The following is a 20,697-nucleotide window of genomic DNA, read 5'->3' on the forward strand; positions in this document are numbered from 1 at the left end:
CAAGAATATGAACTCAAGATACATAATTATATTCTAAAACTGACCATGCCCGTAGACTTTCCATGAGTAAACGATTCATGCACAAATTAATAACGAAATTTGTTGAACAAAATAGTTTGAATCTTATTCCGAGATGCAATTCTAACTTATGATGACCAAAGAGGAAATTTACAGCTGTAAGGAAGTAGGGAAAATATTATTTGTATTTTGCAACAAAAATGTCAAGTAAAGCACATGGTTGCTTAAAATACCCTCTCTCCCTTCTCTTTCTCACTAAAAATAAAAGAAGGTTACCGTGCGCTCTATGTCAATTTCTAGTTGTTTTTTTTTATTATTATTATCATCAGAACTGGATATTTAGATAACCACATGTTTTTTGATCAAATTTGAAACCTTTATTTGTGTTCTTAACTTATTATTTCTTTTACCAGCTAAAGATCAAAACATAGAGACTTGATGAGTGTGACTGAACACTAAGAAATGTTTATTCTTTCAAAGTATTCATGTCGCTGCCTTACATTTGTCCTGTGTTAATGTATTGTGCATAGATTTGTATTTTAAAAAAATCATTGAAATCGGTCACTGTTCATTACCTATACATTTTTTCTGTATCAGAGATATCTATTTCTTTATTTTACATTTCTTCTTTTTTCATTTTCCGATCTTAAATCATGATTTCCGCCAAAAATGGCTAATATGATACTTCCTAGGTGTAAGTCATTTATTTCTCAATAAGGTAGTTTACTTGTGCACACACACACACAGAGAGAGAGAGAGAGAGAGAGAGAGAGAGAGAGAGAGAGAGAGAGAGAGAGAGAGAGAGAGATATGATAAATAATCTGCTCTGAATGCAAAAACAAGTTGTTTACATTTCCTAAAGGTAAAGCCTATAATTCTCGACTGCGTTTGCCTTCTAATTTCTGACATTTCTTTTAAAAAACAAATAGTTCTAGGCATGGACATGAAACATCATTAACATTAAATAGATAAATGGCGCTTCGTATGCATGTTTTTAAATGATAGCTTTTGATTAAAATTAATTAATCAGGATTCCTTTTTCCAAACATTTATTTATTCTGTAGATATCTAGATTCATTACATTTACATTCTATCAAACAAAGGAAAGTCAAAATATCACTCTAATCGACTTATTTATAAAACCACGATTTTAAACATAAAGGAACAAACTCGAAATGTTTCACTGGTAAATAAAAACATCAAGAAATGAAATGCAAAAATTTTTAACGACTTTTGATAAATTTGAACCGAGGCTTATGGATCGTTTCAAATGTATCGAGAGGACTATCGCAAGATGAAAAAGGAATGTAAATCAAAGAGCTCAGTTCAGGTTATGCATAAAATGACCATGTAGATATACAAATTTGATTGATAAACACTTGATGTTCCATTGGAGGCATTAAAATGAAATAGAGACTTGGTGCTTTTATTTTCTTTTAAAAAATTTCTCCTTAAAAACCGGGTCTTGATGAACAGGCTTTTTGAATTTTGCGTTGTTATTAAATTTTAAGGTAATTAGGAATATTTAAGGACTTTCAATGAAAAAAAAATCATATGAGTGCACTCTCTGATAAAAAAAAAATTAAAAATGTCTTTTTATCCTCAGAAATAGTTCTATCATTTTTAAATTTATCAAAGATGAGAGTTTGCGCTCTATAAAAAATATCGAAAAATAGCTTTAAAAATTGGCAGATTTTGTAAACTTTTTCTGAATAAGAGGAAATTGACGCATTTTGTGACATGATAATGCATTGACAAGCCAGAAAATTTCGTCATATCTCTTTAAATAACAGAAATATCGTAGATTGAAAATGATATGTTTTTAAAGCCAACAAAATAGCACATCAAATTTGTTTATAAACATGTGTAATGTTCTGCATTACAGCATACGTGTTTTTAATTTAAAATTGGTAAAATACATGTATACGTACATTGTTTTTTCATGATCAAGTCTTTGTGATATTGTTTTAGTCTCTAAACTTCATTGATATATTGATGTTCTTTGTCCTTAATGCTAGCCGTCTCAGGAATAACACAATGCCTAATATATAATATACAATGATTATATTTTGCTGGATTATCGAGTTTGATCTTATAAACATTTTTCATTAAGTTCCAAATAAAAACCGCACTGTATTGTATTGTATATGCTTATATTCTTTTTAAATTTTTGTGCATTTATTTGAAAGGAGTCATTTCTTTTCATAAAATTCATGTAGAACCCATAAAAACAAAGTAACAGCAAACCGGAGTATCCCATTGCAAAGAGCATATCTATCAATCAGGGCAGCATTTGACGTCGATCCCGATGCAAATTGTGTCACATCATTTTCGGAAAAGACATATATGTAATCAACAATCAAATGGATATTTGAAATAATATTTCCCATACATCTCATTGAAGACGATGATAAATAGGTCAGACTTTTGCCAAGCAATGCTAACGATTGGGCCTTCGATTTAATTCCCACTAAAAGGAACCACACTGTTAAGAAATTTCTTTATTTTTATTTTCTTTATGAGAGAGAGGGAGATAGAGAGAAAGAGAGGATAAAAATTGAAAATATAATATTACTACGGACTCTTTCTTAAAAAAAGAAAAGAAAAGAAACGTGAATTTGAAATATATACATCCACAAGTAATTTTAAAGTGACTTCATTCTTTCCTCATTTTTAATTAAGACATCTGATTATCATTCTAAAAGTTATACACTTTTTTCAAACAGTCAAAACATATAACATTTTAGACAGCGTTTCGTCATTTCAAAGCATCGTAGAAGTGATTCGATTCTCGATTTTCGGGCTTATTTCCTTTAGTAAAGAAATTGAGCCTGTTGATGTAATTATTTTCTGAAGGGAAAATGTCTCTCCTACTTTCACCTGTCTTCCACCCATCAATAGATTCGTAAAAGTGTTCCTTTGTGTCTTCATTTTCTATGGTTCTATTCAACTTTCTCTCAATTTGAGCCTCCTCCGATCTTTGAACGATCTTAGGATTAACCTTTTTCCAGATTATTCGTCCAACAAAAGCAGACATCACGAATCCCAAGAAAGGTATGACACCGATGAGAATTGGTGTTAACTGGGACGCCGTAATCAAATTTTCGTTCTCCTCGTTTGAGTCAGTGGATTTATTTTCTTGGAGCATCACTTCTTGATTTTGTAAATTATGATTGAAATCTATATCATTGAAAAGTAAATTATTAGTAAAAATTGTCAGGATTCTCCATCGTTTGAAATTTTACTGTGTTGCAGGGTTTACACCAAAAAATCACTAATTGTAACATAAAAAAATATGGTCGTACATATTGACAAAAGTAAAACACATGTTCTGAAAAGCAGAGAAATTCTGGTGGATACAGTCAACCTACATACCATTTTTGAAAGTAACGTTGCCGTGATTTTTTGTCAGTTTTCTTTATCGAATTACCGTATAAAAAGAAACTTTAGAATAGTAAAATACTTTAAGAGTTCTTAGAATTTTGAAACAATTTATGACATCAAATATATGATTTCGGTACGATGTTTGACGTACAGTGCCAACATAATTCTAGAGCCGTAGCTCTAAAGATATGACATTTTTATATATTTAAAAAAAAAATACAATGTATTTTTACAACTTCCAATTGACCGTTACATGTAAGTGTGAAAACAAATTATTTATTTTTGTTCCGTCATGCGTCAGGTTAGGTGAGGGTTTTGGAGATAACTGATTAATATGCAAGATGAAGCCCTAAGCAAGTAATCTACCTTGCAGAATTGAAAGACGGTAGAATCGTATGATTAAAGTTTCAGTTAGAGATTTTATTTTTGTGGATTTTCTGATTATCAATGATGTTACTGTGTCGGAAAAAAATTACTGTTTCGCACGCATAAAATTTGAATCCTTACAGTGTCGGAGAAATTTTTACTGTGTTAGGATCAACACAGTAAAACAGCTCATGGAGAATTCTGAGATTGTAATTAATCTCTTTCAAACAAAAAAAAAGGTGGAGTCGAATTTTCGTGGTTTAAGAAAAATATATTGGTTCATGGGAATTTGATTTCGTGGTTGATGAATTGTTCAGTAATAATGTATGTGAAAAATCGCATTTCCTGGTAGACATGAATGTGTCTGTCGTTTCATACCTTGAAAACAACGAAAATGAAACACACATGAATATTATTTGTTAAATAAAAAATCAAAAGCAAAGGATTATATAACTTCAGGAGCTTTTTAAAGAAGGATGGCCATTAGCTTAAGGGCCACCAGAGTATACCTTATCTATGTTAAAGTGCCTTTGATATGAAACAATATAATTTGAAACACTTCCCTGTTTAGCCAGTGAGAGTTTTTTTTTTTCATTGAGCTAAGCAAAAGCATCTAATGTTATCTTTTCAAACTTAATTCAAATTCTATTTTTTGCACAGCTTAAGTTTACTATGGAAAGTAACAAGGTTTATGTTGGTTCTTTTTAAAAATTTAAAAATCACCGTCAAAAAAATATTTTAAATGTTTATAAAAAAACATATCTGTAAAACTTCAGCATATGACGCATTAAACTGATCCTTTTAAAATACAATATGACATTAAATTTAGTAGTAGCCAAGTTAATTAATCATAAAAGAGATTCAATGTTAATTATTGGATATAAGATAGAAATAAGCATTAATAATGTCAACAATATTCAAGACATCCTTTGCTTTTCGATGAATTATCATCATTCTTGTTAAAATAAACCATAATAGGAACACAATTCCAATATGTATTATTATAAGGATTTTTAGCAACATGGAATGGGAAGTCCCCTTAAGTTTCAGTTTTTTGTGACATATCATTGTTCGTTTATTCTTTATAAGTATGATTTCAAAATATTAAGCAGTGAATACAAAACAGTCTGAATAACTTTGATATAAATGTCTAATTTAAATGCCGCATTGTACTTGTGTTTAGATGACAACTTTATTAAACTTCATGTTTGATATTGTAAATACATAATTGAATCCATGAAATCTAACGCAGATCAGTATAACACATATAAGGAATTTACCTCTGGTGTTGACACAACCACTCCGATAATCGCAATATTCTTTGTTACAAAAGCATACATTTTGACAAAATTTTCCATATCCCGGGTACCGACACCTATGTAAGCAATTTCTTCCAAAATAACCTGGGGGACATTCTGAAAATACAGAGGAAACACAACCTAATTACACAAAGAAGTAGTTATGATAATTTAGGTCCCGAGTGAAGTATTTTTATTTTTACATATTAAGTAAAAAAAATCAGTGTATGAATAATGATAAAAGTATTGGTTTTAAATAAAGGATAAATTATTTGCATTCTAAAAAAAATACCTTTGCACACATTTTCTTTCTCGTCGAAAAAATACCCACCACATGAGCAAGTCTCTTCCTAATTCCCACTGTTAAACAAACAATTTCTCGAAATTAAAAAAATGAAAATTACACTTATTGTTTACACCGTTTTTTTTTTCTTTGAAAAACATATATCTTTTCCTAAGGTACTCACATTTGGCAGCCCTTTACGATGGATAGAAAGGCAACATTTATAATGATAAACGGTTTTATTCGAGAAATATTGATCGATCTATGTCTGGCAAACATTTTGAAATGCATTTTTACGTCCTTGTAGATGGAATCATGACAGAAGAAGGTATTTATATATGTCCATACATAGAAAATTAAAACAACATACAGTATGCTTTTACGTCAAAAATACAAATTCAAATAATAATTATTTAAATATAAAAAAAAACATTTAATCTTAGCGTGTTTATTTCCCTCTATTGAGGAATTTAAACTTAATTTTTTTTCCTTTTCCCAATCTTTTTGAATCATCATTGATGCTTGAACGTCTTTTTTGAGAATTAATGTATTGCAAAAGATTTGTTTTTTGGTTGTCTGATTTTTTTTTTGGTGCAAAAATGCGGTCTTTGAAGGTTGCAAATAGATTATATGACCTAGAGTTAAAATGTCAAAAATGATTTTCGGATTGAAATTATAATTTTCGTAATTGAACAAGACATAACTATAACATAAAATCAAAATACATTCAATATGTTGTTTTTATATAAATTAAATGACATATTATGCAAATGATGAAACTATTACTTTAAAAAAGGGAAATTATTGAAACAGTGACAAAAACTGACGGAGAAAAACGATGTCAGCCTATTACTGACGTCCTCACATGCCTTAACACTACCTTTTATTTTATGAAAATGCTTTTCTCTATGCATAACAATAATGATAAGTGTAGAGCAGCGTCGATCTATGACCTTTAGTTTATACATTGGGTGTTAATACTTATATTATCGTGTATTTTATATGTTTTGAAAATATATTTATTATTATCATCACACATACATAGATCGTTAACATTATAAAAGAAAAGCATGAGTCTAGATGTCAAATATCAAATTTTCAAAACAAATTCATATTGTAGGTGCTATCTTGAAACAAATTCTACGTCAGACTGGGTCCTGCGACTGCATATAGGATCTACTTACACCTATAATATTTGTGAATGAGTGTTTCTCATTTTTTTCGCATTATTTGCAAGCAGAAAAAAACATGCAACCAGGAATAAAACGATTCTTTATATGTTTCTTACAATACAATGCTTATCTCAATGAATGCAGTTAGATTAATTTAGGATGTAACACAGTGCATGTTCTTTGATAAGCATTTATTAAATGTACATTGGGTTTAAAAGAACATAAGTAAATTAGTTGAATTGAAGTGGGGAATAATCATGAACCGACATTTTCATCATCACACTTCCAAAGGATGCAAATGCTAAAGTATATATATTTTCTGTCTCTCTTATGTTGGTAACTTCAGCATTCTTTTTCAAAGTATTTGTTTTCTTTTTCTCCATGTTTCTTTCAAATCGTGTTGGATTTTCGTCCTCAATCATTTGCAGATCTTCATTTATAGGATTAACATCTTCCATTGCGTGATTCTGAGGGCCTACCCCTAATGGAAATTCGTCCACCACATTATGCAAGTTATTTTCTTCAAAGGAAGCAGAAGTATCTGCTTGTGCTGCAGTACGCCTAGTTTTTCGACGAATGAGAAGAAGTTTTGAAAAAAATAAAAATAAAGGAAATATTAACGCTAAAACTATGATAGTTACTACTGTTATTATAGTTGTACGTTCCGTAACAGTAACAGACCCAGATGACAAGTTTTCCTCATTGTAATTGGTCGAATTCTCTGCAAAGAAAAAGTACAGAATTGTTATATGTATTCAAAGTTGACATTTAGAGGGATTAGTTAATATTTTTGCTATGCCATAAAAGGTTTCAAATATAAAGCCGAATTCAAAATAGAGCACAAAATTATGTGGGGTATATTTTGCGTGTTCAATTTCGAACTGAAGATTAATTTTAACAAAAGGCCCATGGACCATAATACATGTAATCACCTGTGTAACTTTTTGTTCGTCATAAAAGGACAATTGCACTTAAGCAATGCTTAATGGGCCCTTTTTATGTGCCATTTTACTTTAGAATATATTACCAAATCGTTCTCTTTTGGAAATAGTTAGATACTAATAGGTATTTCTAATTAAAAAGCACGATAAGCATTACCTTAATCAGCATGGATTTGAAAAAATTGAATATTTTTAAATGCCTATGGACACCCTACAAATCCGGAAAAGTTGTACCGAACCTTCTTTTAGTTTTGTTTATGTAAAAATCAAGGCGAATAGATATTTAAATCGACTCTTGAACAATCTGATGGTGGATCATACTCAGGCGCGTTTGTGGAATTTAACTTTTAAAAAAAAAAATTGAAAGAAGTTGTGTAGTTGCCTGAAGCCATAATAATCAAACTAAGAAATTGGTACTCTTGCATTTGAAAAAAATATATACAATAAAAGTTTCATTTAATTTGAAATCTAAAAGGAGTGTTCAGGTGGCTTTCAATACCTGTTTCGTTGTCTTGTATAAATGTTAAAAATGTCTGACACTTTTATGAATGGCGCTAAACTCTCTTTACCCTAACGTAATCTTAAATATAAATACATACAAATATTTCTAAGCGGCGAGACTGACTAAATGATAAAAAAAAACTGCCGATGTTATACAGTGAGCACCTTTGAGGAATGTTTACCTGGGTAGAACTCACGTGACCAAAAGTATTTTAAATAATTTATGCCACTATTGAGTTCAACATGGGTCATACAGGTAAATACCTCTCACTTGCTATAGGAAAAACATTGTACTTTTTGTACATTTTTAATATTTTAACTACCAGCCTAATCGTGTACAAATTTCCTACTTTCACACAAGTTTTATGAATGTATTATGCGTCTCTTTTGTCATTCGCACAAGTTTGTACAAAGTTAGGTTCATAGTAAACAAAAGCTTTAAAATGAATGACCGTTCTCGATTTACTATAGAAAATCACAAATGTCGGCTGACCCCTGCCACATTCTATGGTTTTGATCTTTGTATATTCGTAAATTTCAGCGGTAGAATTTGTTGAATCTTATGGTTTAGATATCAATTAATGATTTGGGATGAAACATTTTGCTAAATATGAATGTTTATTTTTTCACATTTTACCGGGGCCCATAAGTGCACTCGTTCTTTTTCCATTATATAATCTTATAAATATAATATATTGAAGCCCTACCATACCATCAGGTGTATTGATTTACATAAACTAGAATCTGAAGATGCAACCTTATGTTTTTCCTTCATGATTTTCCCCTACATATTACTGTTTAAAATTTGATTACCTACCATGGTTCAATCATACCCAAGGGGTAAGGATTTTAATAAATGTGAATTTAGATTGGCTGATAAAATAAATGCTTCCAAAACAAATATTACTGTTAGAACAAAAAGACATTTTTCAAAGATTCTTGAGTTTATTCCAATTACATTTCCATCGCCCATAGTAGCCTTGCCTTAATTACTTGTGGGGAATATTTTGATCAAAACCACAATAGCATGCACACTATCTAAAAAGCCTTATACAAACATGTGTTGGAATTAATCTGCTCTATGGAAAAAAAAAGAGTTTTATTTTTTCACATGTTCTTCTAAGAAACACTTTGATCTGGATAACCTTTTAGGGGTACATCTCCGCAGAAGGTAATAATTTAAAGAAAAAACATAAATCTACACTACCACAGAAAATGTTCATATGATTTCCATCTTTCAGCCCAGTGATTTTTATGAAGAATTTTAAAATTGCATATCCAAGTCTTTATTATTTCTAACTATCTCCCCTAAAAAGAGAGATTTGCCCTTCATTTGAACAAAGTTGAATTCTGTTAATCTTGGAATATTTTTTTCCTAGAATATTTTGCAGTGGCCCAGGCCATTGGTTTTTTAGATGAAGGATTACAATGTGAAAAGAAAAAAAAAACCACATACATTTGAAAATGATGACATGAGCCTTCGGTTCATTATCTTTGAGCATGATCATGAACTAATGTACTGTATGTGTATGCATTCATTGAATTTGAAGAAGTTTACCAATAGAGTTTATGCAACCAATCCGAAAGTTGCAGTATTCTGCATTGCAATCGCATTCTTGTTGACATTGTTCCCCATACCCAGGGTAACGACACATAATCTTGCAATCCTGACCTATGTATCCAGAAGGACACTCTAAAACGAATGAAAATAAAATCTTGTCAAAAGTGTTTCAAGAATCCCAACAAAAAAATTGGTTTATTATTAAACATGTTTTGAAACATGAGTTACTATATGAAAAAAAAATTAAAACAATTGAAAGTTACCTTTATTTCTTTTCTTTTGGTTAAGATTTGCAACTCTTCAACACTATATTTAAAATATCTCAAATTATTACCTTTGCATTCATCGGAAATCTTATCGTAAAAATACCCAGAGCATGTGCAATTTCCATCTTCGTCTCTTCTTCTATAGAATAAGATTTAATTTATTTTTTTTATTAAAAATAAACATAATAATTGAAATTTAATTTTTTATAATTTAGCTTTTACAATGCAAAATATCAATAATGTCAATAGTTATTATGGTTATATACTTACTTCAGACAATTTGCAGAGATTATCTGAATCGTCGCATTGAAAACAATACAATATTTTACACCAAAGGCTTCCATTGTGTGATTGGCAGTAAATATTTGTTAAAATTGATATTTTTTATTACTTTATAATTAGATTGATCGAGGAAACGTGTCAGATAACTGTGTTTGTATAAGGGAAATTAAACGGAATAGTCATAAAAGGAAATAGAGAATGCCAAATTATTGAATGCAACATATTTACCATTGTCATGGTGCACATACACTGTAATTTAGTTATTTCTTTTTACTCTGTATATCTGTGTAACATTTTGCATTAAGTCACAAACAGTATTAATTAAAAAATACAAGCATTCATGTTGGTTTACATTATTTTTTTAACTAGTTGTGTTATTGCTTTAGTCTCAAACCTTCAGGGATTTTTCGTTTCCTTATTCGTAATTCTGTCCGTACCAGGAGACACAAGTCCTAAATATATATCTCTTCTGCTAGGACAAGTCTGAGACTTTTTATTATAGATATACTTTATATATACATGCATATATTTAGTTGTCAGTTGATTTTGTTTACCGGATACTAATGAAATCGTCTTTTGCTAGATTTCGAATTCAATGAATCTATTCCTTTTTTCGTCTCAATAAAAATAAAAAACAACACATTGCACTTTATTGTAAATGTGCATATATTTGATAAAACTTTTTAAAATCTAGTTGCCATTTGATTTTACATGTACTTAAAAATAACATGCATTATTAACTGTATAATGAGACAATGATAGTTGATCAAAGAAAATTTTCGTCAAAGCATATAATTGAGGATATTCTTTTAAGTCTGTTTACAGAGTATTTCTGAATTCTAAATTAAATCGCCTGTTTTATTTCTATATATGAATATACAATCTGGCTTTTAAATTGGTAACAGGAGAACGATGGGCCTTACAGGTCACCTGATTATTATGTAACAACTTTTCAACAATTGAATTTGGTTCGTGTTTTTAACAAGAGGCCACGAAATTCTTAAGTTCAAAAGAAGCACCATTGCTTATCATTGCCATGCTAACTTTTGTTACCTAATACCTAAATGTAGATCAGAGTAACAAAGAGAAAATGCATTCCCACATTATAACAAGTTTTGCACCCAACCTTACATAAACCATTTTGGAAATTTTATCAAAAGTTTTATTTCATCATAAATGGTTCATTAATACCAAATAGAAAACTTCAAAGCAATAATTTATTTCCACATGATGTAACCCCTACCCCCGTACGCATGACCCAGGGCACCTGAAATAAAGTATTTTGGAAAAGAGCATTTCTTCAACAAGAACACGAACTTTGATTATAGGCATAATACCAGGAGCAAAGGGAAAAAATCATGCATGTTTACTATTTAATCATTAGAGTCCCACTTTATCATCAGAACCCCTGATCTTGAGACCCTAAAATTCACAAATTTGGAAGAGGCATCCTTTTGCATCATAACTATGTACATCATCTTTTGGTTTAATACCCAGGAGCAGGGGTGAAAATTTTCAAAGAATTTATACAGTTTCACTATATAAGCAATATAGCCATGTCCTACAGTGGCTGGAACGTTATTGTTGACAACTTACACGAACGATCACGTTACACGAACGATTCCGCACGATTAACGCACGATTAAACCTGTTACACGAACGGACTTTCACGTTCACGATTCTACACGTTACACGATCTTGCACGATTGTTAACGCAAACGCACGTTTCTTCACTCAAAATTGTTCAAAATATTTAGGAATTAATATTTTCAAAACGAAATAAAGCTTAATACTTAATTAAGATTTCAAGGAATTATTAATATTATTTCATAGACTTTGAAAAAAAACGGAGAATGATATTTCTGTAACAAAATATATGCAAGACTGAATATTTCAGATTAAAAATAATTATTTCTAAAGTAATTCTCCGATCAAAGAAAACGGATTTTGTTCGTTCTATTAGATTAGACGATATACATGCATGTGGGTCGTATAATTTGATTGAATTGGATATCATGATATGCAGAAAGGGAGATACGATTAAACAAATATGGCAGCATTAAATGACTTAATTTATAATTACAAATTTTATCCTTATGTTTCCATTTATTCCATTTATGTCTGATAAACAAGCCAATTATTCAACTTTTTTATTTGCAGAAATTTAAATTTAGTAGTTTCAAATAATCTCAAGAGATAAACACAGATAATCAAAACTCCCGAAAATCATGCCGTGTGCATGTATATTTGTCGACTAACTATACAATGTAGCAATGGTAGCATTGAGAAATGTTTATTTGTTTGTAAAAAAAATATTTATTTTCAATGAATTGATTTCAAGATTATCTTGACCACAATAAGAAATAAATAATAATTAAATCAGATTTTTCAGAAAGGCGTAAGAGATCTAAGTACGGTTTATCACAATATTAATCGCGCTATTTGACGAGAACTTAATATTGTACGACTTACTATATTGCTTGTTTACGAGCGATAATTAGTTCGTTCTGTATTCTATTATGTAAATTGCGCTTTTTCATTTTATTTTGATTTTATTTAATTAATTAAGAAAAACAAACAAGGGAAATACTTATTTTAGAAATAACATTCCGATAAAAACTTACAAAACGAAATTTACATGATTCTAAACGCACGATCTCGCACGATTAAAAACGCACACGATTGAGTCTGATACACGAACGATCTATCACGTTAAACGAACGATCACTCACGATACACGAACGATTCTACACGATTGGTTTGTCAACAATAACGTTCCAGCCACTGTAACACTAAAACCCTTACCCTGGACCCATAGATTCACAATTTTGGGTGACGTAGCCTTTTTAAAAAGTAATTATGCAGTTGGTTCGTTAATTAAATACCCAGGAGCGAAAAAAAAAAAGATTTTCAAAGAAATAGTCCATTTTCAATACCTGTATATAGTGTATATAGTCCCACCCTAGCCCTAGCCCCAAGCTCTAAAACGCATGACCCTGGGGTCATGAAATTCACAATTTAAAAGAGACAGCCTTATTTAACATGACATTAACAAACAGAAACTAAATAAGCAAAAAAGTCACGCAAAGCTAAGCATATCGTTGCAAAGAACATATCCAGCAATCAAGACAGCATTCGATATTGATTCCTATGCTTATTGTGTCACTTCCGTTTCGTAAAGGACATAATCAACAAAAATACCAATAAAAAACCCACACACACAATACTGACTTTATATACTCCAAATAACTGTTTAAGGAGGAAGTGATACTCCTTATTTTCTTAATTCTATCTATCAGTCGTACGCTTGAAAAAATGTATATCCTTTAGCTTTTTATGAAACCACCTTCTATTTCATTAACATTAAACAAGAGAACCATTCACTTGCCATTGATTAACTTTAATTACTGCAAATCATTGAAGTTCATTTTACTTATGCATATGCATTAACATTTAGAATCCATGAAAAAAAAATATAATATATAAAAAAAGAAGAAATCGAAATTTGGCGTACACATATATATGAGTATATCAGCATATCACCTTTTAAAAATAGTGTAAGCATGACATTTCTTTATAAACTAATTCTAATTTTGAAAAGAAAAGTATTTTAAGTAAACATCAATATTTCTCATTATTTAAGACTGTAAACGATGAAAATGAATTACTCATAACACAAAAGACATTGCTTTGTCTGAAAAAGGTTTACACAGTGAGAAGTATTTTAATTGGGGGGGGGGGGTCTTTACATGCCTTTCTTATTTCATAGAGCATGTTACACCAATCCTATTGTGAAGTTCTAAAAAAAAGTTTGTTCTTAACTTTTACATCCTGACTTTGGCGGACACTTAACATAATGTTCATTGTACTAGGATTTATATAAGTAGATGGTATTTTTTTTAAAATTTGAAGTGGAAAGTAGATGAAAACCAACACTTTTTTTCGTGTACTGAAAATATTTTTTTGTTCATCATGACTATTTTTCCTTATAACGCTATTCGAAAGGATATGCACAAGAAAATATCATTCTTGCGTTTATAAGTATTCCTAAAGACAGAGCAGTTATCTCCAGTCTGGAAAATGATGTCGCAAGAAAGAGACAAATTTAATGTATATCTAGCAAAAATAAGTTGTGACCAAAATATGTAACTATGGTTTTAACCTTGCTATTATCTATGCACGTCAATTAAAAAAAATACAATAGTAAAGGAAATAACTTTTTCTTAAATCAGGTTCGAGCTTTATGATGACATGCTTTATGTATAACACAACAGCTGTAAGTTATGCTGATTGATACTAAACTTAATTGAAAACCTGACGTGTAATGATAAACTTTAACAAAATGATATATTCTCTCATTTAAATGCACTTGTTATTTCACTTTATACTTATTTTAAATTAAATACCTACATTTATTCTAATTAAGAGAAAAACAGTCAATCTGAAATATACACTTCCACAAATGTTTTATTGCACTTGCATTCTTCAGCTTTTTTATTTTTAATTTTTTTTTTTATTAAGTTATCTGCTTACAACTATCCTTATACACTTTTTTTGGACAAGTGACATTTTGAATTAATGATTCATTTCTGGATTGTCAGATTTTTCTTTTTCAAAGAAATCCAACTTGTCGAAGTAATTATTTTCAGAGGAAGAAATGTCTTTCCTGTCATCTCCTACTTTCAGCCCATCAATATCCTCGTAAAAGTTTTCCTTTGCTTCTTCATTTTCCTTTGACTTATTCAATTTCCTCTCAAGACCTTGAATCTCCCGTTGTTGTCTTTGAACGATCTTGGGGTTGGCCTGATGAACCTTTTTCCAGATCATTCTTCCCCCAATAGCGAATAGCCAAAATGCCAGAAAAGCTATAATACCGATCAGAATTGGTGTTAACTGTAACTCCATATTTAAATTTTCGTTCTCATCCCTAGATTTTGTAGAGTTTTTTTCTTGGAACACCTTTTCATCATTGGGTGAATTGAGATTCAGGCCTGCATACATATCATAGAAAAATAAATTTTTGGTCTGTACATGTATACATTTTTTTGTTTATAAAGGATTGCACTAAAACCTCTTTGATATCCAGGGCGTAAAAGAAACAAACAATCATTGTATTAATTTCACCTGACTTTTTCATTCATTTTGACGAAAAATTAAGATAACTGACAATTATCTGATATACCCTACTAAAATAATACGAGGGACGTTCAATGAATATTGTCATCAGCTCGATGACATCAAACATAGAAACATAGATAGCCATTAAGCTTGAGTTTCTCTAATTATTGAATCTTTAAAGAGTTGATAACAGAAGCTGGAAAACAAAGGCTAGTCAAGACACTGCATTTAAAATGAATAGTCAAGAATCAGTAAACTAGAGTGAAATAAAACGCTCCTTTAAAACTGCCTTAAAACTTCTTCAGAATCCTAAAGATATATAAACTGAAATATTTGAAATTTACAGCAACCAATGTCTGTTTTATACACGCATGAGCAGGTGTATTTCAATGAACAAGAATGATAAATTGGACATCAAAAATGGGTCCCGACCTTGGACATTCAACAACCGATGTATATTTGCAAAAATTCAACAAATTATCACTGAGTATGTTTGATCGACTTTAAGGCACATAGCAAATTTGATGGACGTCATTCTGGGGGTAGTTCACACTGTTACAAAGAAACATTTGATAGTAAAAAAGTTTAATACTCAAAGCTCACCAAATATTTTGAAAAATGGGTGAAACGACAACGTGTAGGAATATCTAGCCAGTTATTTAAAAAAAAATTTAAAAAGTGTACTTATCCACTTTTGTCTGAAATTAAAACAGATAATAAAACTTGAATACATCTTTCTTTAAACCCTCTGATACACTTGACAAAACAGCAAAGGCCTGAAAAGAGCAAAGAAAAGAAAGAGCACACAAACAGATTTTTATGCTATTTTCTATAATATTAGTGGTCTTGTTGTTTAAATTCTTATTGGTAGAGTAATTTCAATTTCTGAAAGAGTCTAAAAAGCAAAATCTTTGCAAAAAATGAAAGGTTTATGAGAGGAAGGAGCAAAAATGAGGAATCTACTACATTAAATTTCAGTTAAGGGTTCCCGAGGTTATAAAGAAAGTCAATTTTTTGTCACACTAACAACATTGGATAACACTTTCAACCTTTGACTTGTTTTATTTCCCAAACTTGAAAAACACCTTTTAGAAAGAAAAAAATAAGTACAGGAAATCATAGGATCTGCCATATTCCAGTATTCTAAGGGTAATATTTATACTCAAAAATGTGTTCTAACATCAACTAAAAAATGATAAAAATGTTACGGACATGTGTTTTAATTACAAGCGAATATTTTAGTTTAATCATTAGGTCTAAATCATCAAAAAGCGTTTTTTGTTTCTTTCCGAGCACCGATGACATTATCTATTGATTGATTGATTGTTTATTGTTTAACGTCCCCCTCGAAAATATTTCACTCATATGGAGACGTCCCCGTGTGCCGGTGGAGGGGTTCAAATTTTGACCTTTACTCGGCACTCAGTGCCATCGAGCAGAGAGGGATCTTTATCGTGCCAACACCTGTCGTTGACACGGGGTCTCATCCGAAGGACCCGTAACTTAAACTTCAAAATGCCGAGCGCATGGCGAAGGAACGGTTGCTACCCATTTTTTATTGACTTAGTTCAGTCGCGGCTGAAATACGAACTCATGACCTCCCGATCACGAAGCGAGCGCTCTACCGACTTAGCTACCGTGAACGGTCATAATTTATTGAACGTCCCTCGTATTTGAATTATCGTATACAACTATATTTTACAATTTGAATATCTGTGTTAGAGTAACTTACCGAGACTCCCTGTTGATATGTCACAGAACTCCTGTGAACAGTTACATTGTTCCTGACAATATTTGCCATACCCTGGATACCGACATGCCATGGAACAGTTTAAGCCGATATACCCCGGACGACATTCTTTGAATAAAGAAGAATTAAAGTCAGATACATGTATATTGGTAACTGATGAGAGTTGAAGTTTTATTTTCTCGTCTGTGCAAACTCCAAAAACTTTGAACTTATCAGAAAGGTCTAATTAAAAGTAGAAATTTTTATCCCGTAAAAGCATTTTTAGATACCAATGTTTTTTTAACATGATATAAAGTTAGAAGTGATTTATGGAGCTTTGCAAAGAACCTTGAAGCACATTGAGAGACATATAATGAAAATTGTTGCATGAAAATATTTAATTTTCAAGCTTCATTTAAAGACTTTTCAAATTAAATTATAAATTAAAGAGTTGTCCTTCTTGGCTAAGGCTCGGAATCACAAAACATTCGAAGGTTAAAAAGGTGTTTTTTTATCGATTAATCACGAAATAAAAACACTAAACTAAATGAATAATTATAGAGGATATAATTATAAACAACAAAACAAGTGGTTCTTTATTCTTTCTTGGTGAAATATGCAAGCAAATAGCCGTATATTAGACGTTAATACATTTAACTTGAATTCGTTTTGGAGGATATTTTGAAAGAAAATTAACTACATTGCGTTTCCTTTTGTATTAACATATTTTGACTCTTTTTATATCTTCTACGTACCTTTGCATTCATGTGAAATTTCCTCAAAGAAAAATCTCTAAATTAAAATTCATCTTCAATATGTATACAAATATCGAAATTGAAACAAATAGTATTATGGCATGTATCAGTGACTCTTTTGGCTTACAGACTAATGCTTTTAAAAACAGTAGAAAAAAGAGTAGTCGCAGTAGTGCTCACTGAGTCTACAAAATGATACCTCGCCTCCCCACTTGATTATTACAGAAAAATCAATATAGGCATAGAGAATACAGACGGAGGGACAGAGGGACAAAGGGACGAGTAGATTGACCGAAGGACGGACAGATTGATGGATACCCAAACCATTGTATAACCAACTTCTTTTTAAGTGGAGAATAAATATACATTTATATTCCGAAAATGCAAATATTATTGATAAAACCACTGAGCATTTACAATACTGTTTTATAAATAATCGAATACATACGGGTTGCAACCTCCTTTGGCAGCTCCAATATGATAGAAAAATGTTAAAGAAAATAAAATGTACATTATTAGACACATTTTCATGTTTACATCCCATTTACCTTTCACAGATATTAAATTGAACTTTATATACTACGAGGGTGTGCCTTTTCATGTGACTTAGTCATTTTAATATAGATAGTGTGATTCAATTGATTCTTTAAGGGCTATAATAATCTACTTTACTTCCTTAAGAGATGTATTCACATTCAGATTGTATCCCGTCTAAACCACATATCACTGTACATGTTCCTTGTTTTTTTTTTGTACACTGCAATTAGGTCTAGACCTGCCAAGAAAACCAGAGACAAAATCTTACTCTGGTCATATTTTACTAAATAAATGATAAGCAGTGTCAACTACATGTATTACCCGATTAACGGGTTACTGTCGAACAATGCTAATATCTAAATGTTCATAAACATATTTACCTATATATTTTTACAGATTTGACCTAGACCAAAAGTTCCCAAAAAGAATCGAATTGTTTCGATAATTTAGCACAGTTTATATGATTGAAAGCTTTGATTAAATGGTTTATATAAGTTTTGAAGACCTGACTTATTATTTGCTCATGTAAAATCTTAACAAAATTCCATCATAGACTAATAAATCTTGGACGTATTTTAAAAGAATAGCTGATTCGAAATTTGTAAAATTGAAGTTTTAAATGCTTTTATAAATATTTATTTTGTTACAGTAAAATAATTTTCAAAAGCTTCAAAGGAAGTTTTTTTTTAAATTCTAACAAAAATAGTTTCAAAATGCCTTATAATTAGAAAAAAAAACAGCAATGTATTTGAAATTATTATTATGATCATGCCTAGTGTGACTGGTCGGCAGGGGATGCTCATTTCTCCGTGGCACTTAATCGCAGTTCTAATGTTTAGAGGTCCGAGTTTTTTCTGCTCCAATCTTGTATAGTATAATGGACTTTTTATCTTCAATAATGTTACTTTTCTCCAAAAATATATTCTATTCATAAACAGTTGCTATATCGATATCTCCCTTATTCTTCCCTATTCGACAACAAGAATATGAACGATTCCTTGAAATGGGCATAGCTCTTAAATATCCTCTAATAATAACAACAATAAATACCAGCACCTAAACTGTAATGACACACATTTCCTTGTTTCCGTTCTGTCTGCACATTGAATAGCCCTTCAATATATCCCTCAATTGTTAAATATAGAATAATTTTATTGATATATTGCACGATTTGTGTTTGCTGCAAACTTTATTGACATATTTCCGAAATCATTTTTTGATGTCAGTTTGATAAGGTCAGATTTCCCCTCCGAAATATATCCCTTTCATTTAGTTGAGTGTTCATATCTTTTAACCCATATATATGTTTTAATACATATTCCTTTAAAGTCATCATTTCGTAAATTCTATGGTCAATACAATGACTTTGTCAGAAAGTACAATTTATCATTGAGTCATATGCTGACTGACGTTTTTCATACCAATTGTTAGTCCATTATTTATACACTGAATTGACGACGATTTTTCGGTTATTTCCTGATCATGACAACGAGCACACAGCGGGTGTGACCGGTCGGCAGGGGATGCTCACTCCTTCATGGCACCTGATCCCACCTCTGATGTTTCGGAGGTCCGTGTTTGCTCTGCTCTTATTTTTGTATATTGTTTAATGGACGTTGAGATTGAATACTGTTCGTTATTTCCATATCCTTCTTGATCACTAAATTGTTCAGATTAAGAAAAGATGTATCATAATGCCATCTCCATTCAATTATATGAAAAATAGGGAGATAATGAACAGAATTCAAGTTCACAAATCCATAAAACAATACAATAATAGGAGCAGAGAAAACAGGAACCTCCAAAATATCAGAGACGGGACAAGGTGCCATAGAGAAGTGAGCATAAAGTAAGATAAAAAAAACATATGTGAATTGATCTTGTTAAGAAAAAAATATATGGAAAAAGTTTAGGCAAGGAATATGATTAGCGAGTCATTTTAGAGTTTGACGTGAGATAAGGATAAACGCTAGAGTGAGAAACACGTTAGAATAATACTGATGATTGGTTTCCAATTGCTTTTAGCAATCCATATGCAATCAAGATGAGACGAAAGTTTATGAAAAACATACACCGATGATTCAGCATTATTTTATTTTAGATTATAAAATCGCCCATAAAATAAACATAAGAATAATAACAAATAGTATAGAATATAATAATATAATTTTTAACATAGAGAATGACACTTTTTCGCCTATTATGCATGTATAAAAATCATCATTATTATGGCATGTATATCATCATTTAAATCAATTTTTCTTTGAAAATGTACATCCTTGAGTATTTTCAATGTTTTGAGTAGCAACGTAATATCGGTTCATTCCTTACAATGTTACAACGTTAGCCATTACTTTTTGTTAAAATACATATCAAGTTAATAGAATATTTTCCGAAAAAATAACAAAACATGTTTCTTGGATGATAAAGGCCACAGCTTTAATAATTGTTTCAATGACAAATGTCCGACAAGCATTTAACAATCA

General features: G+C 30.7%; 3 protein-coding genes across 3 annotated transcripts; all 3 read right to left on the reverse strand.

Moving 5' to 3' along the window:
- Positions 1–2,776: 2,776 nt before the first annotated feature.
- On the reverse strand, positions 2,777–6,405 carry LOC134275524 (uncharacterized). The gene is made up of 4 exons (XM_062757806.1): positions 6,391–6,405; positions 5,359–5,416; positions 5,049–5,183; positions 2,777–3,198 (listed from the first exon to the last, which is right to left on the reverse strand). The coding sequence occupies exons 1-4, from the start codon at positions 6,403–6,405 to the stop codon at positions 2,777–2,779; spliced, it is 630 nt and encodes a 209-aa protein (XP_062613790.1).
- Positions 6,406–6,731: 326 nt separating this feature from the next.
- LOC134275522 (uncharacterized) lies at positions 6,732–10,512 on the reverse strand. Its single transcript, XM_062757803.1, has 4 exons — positions 10,061–10,512; positions 9,859–9,929; positions 9,522–9,656; positions 6,732–7,242 (listed from the first exon to the last, which is right to left on the reverse strand). The coding sequence occupies exons 1-4, from the start codon at positions 10,132–10,134 to the stop codon at positions 6,752–6,754; spliced, it is 771 nt and encodes a 256-aa protein (XP_062613787.1). The 5' UTR covers positions 10,135–10,512; the 3' UTR covers positions 6,732–6,751.
- Positions 10,513–14,647: 4,135 nt separating this feature from the next.
- Positions 14,648–17,704, reverse strand: LOC134275523 (uncharacterized). The gene is made up of 3 exons (XM_062757805.1): positions 17,675–17,704; positions 16,923–17,048; positions 14,648–15,063 (listed from the first exon to the last, which is right to left on the reverse strand). Exons 2-3 carry the CDS (start codon positions 17,011–17,013, stop codon positions 14,648–14,650), a joined length of 507 nt encoding a protein of 168 aa, XP_062613789.1. The 5' UTR covers positions 17,014–17,048; positions 17,675–17,704.
- Between the last annotated feature and the right edge of the window lie 2,993 nt (positions 17,705–20,697).

The sequence above is a fragment of the Saccostrea cucullata genome, unplaced genomic scaffold (assembly GCF_032062105.1).
Source record: "Saccostrea cucullata isolate Sc308-1 unplaced genomic scaffold, CSIRO_AGI_Scuc_v1 ctg7522, whole genome shotgun sequence".
In the NCBI taxonomy this organism is placed as follows: Eukaryota; Metazoa; Mollusca; class Bivalvia; order Ostreida; family Ostreidae; genus Saccostrea; species Saccostrea cuccullata.

What these genes read in the sequence shown, in the direction of transcription:
- LOC134275524 (XM_062757806.1), bottom strand. An exon ending in GAAAGAAAATGTGTGCAAAG is followed by an intron (nt 5,184 to 5,358) that starts GTATTTTTTTTA and finishes CTGTATTTTCAG; the next exon opens with AATGTCCCCCAGGTTATTTT. An exon ending in TGGTTGTGTCAACACCAGAG is followed by an intron (nt 3,199 to 5,048) that starts GTAAATTCCTTA and finishes TCAATGATATAG; the next exon opens with ATTTCAATCATAATTTACAA.
- LOC134275523 (XM_062757805.1), bottom strand. Translation starts at nt 17,013, where the DNA reads ATGGCATGTCGGTATCCAGGGTATGGCAAATATTGTCAGGAACAATGT. An exon ending in CATATCAACAGGGAGTCTCG is followed by an intron (nt 15,064 to 16,922) that starts GTAAGTTACTCT and finishes ATATGTATGCAG; the next exon opens with GCCTGAATCTCAATTCACCC.
- LOC134275522 (XM_062757803.1), bottom strand. Translation starts at nt 10,134, where the DNA reads ATGGAAGCCTTTGGTGTAAAATATTGTATTGTTTTCAATGCGACGATT. An exon ending in ATCTCTGCAAATTGTCTGAA is followed by an intron (nt 9,930 to 10,060) that starts GTAAGTATATAA and finishes CTTATTCTATAG; the next exon opens with AAGAAGAGACGAAGATGGAA. An exon ending in TGGTTGCATAAACTCTATTG is followed by an intron (nt 7,243 to 9,521) that starts GTAAACTTCTTC and finishes TTTTCTTTGCAG; the next exon opens with AGAATTCGACCAATTACAAT.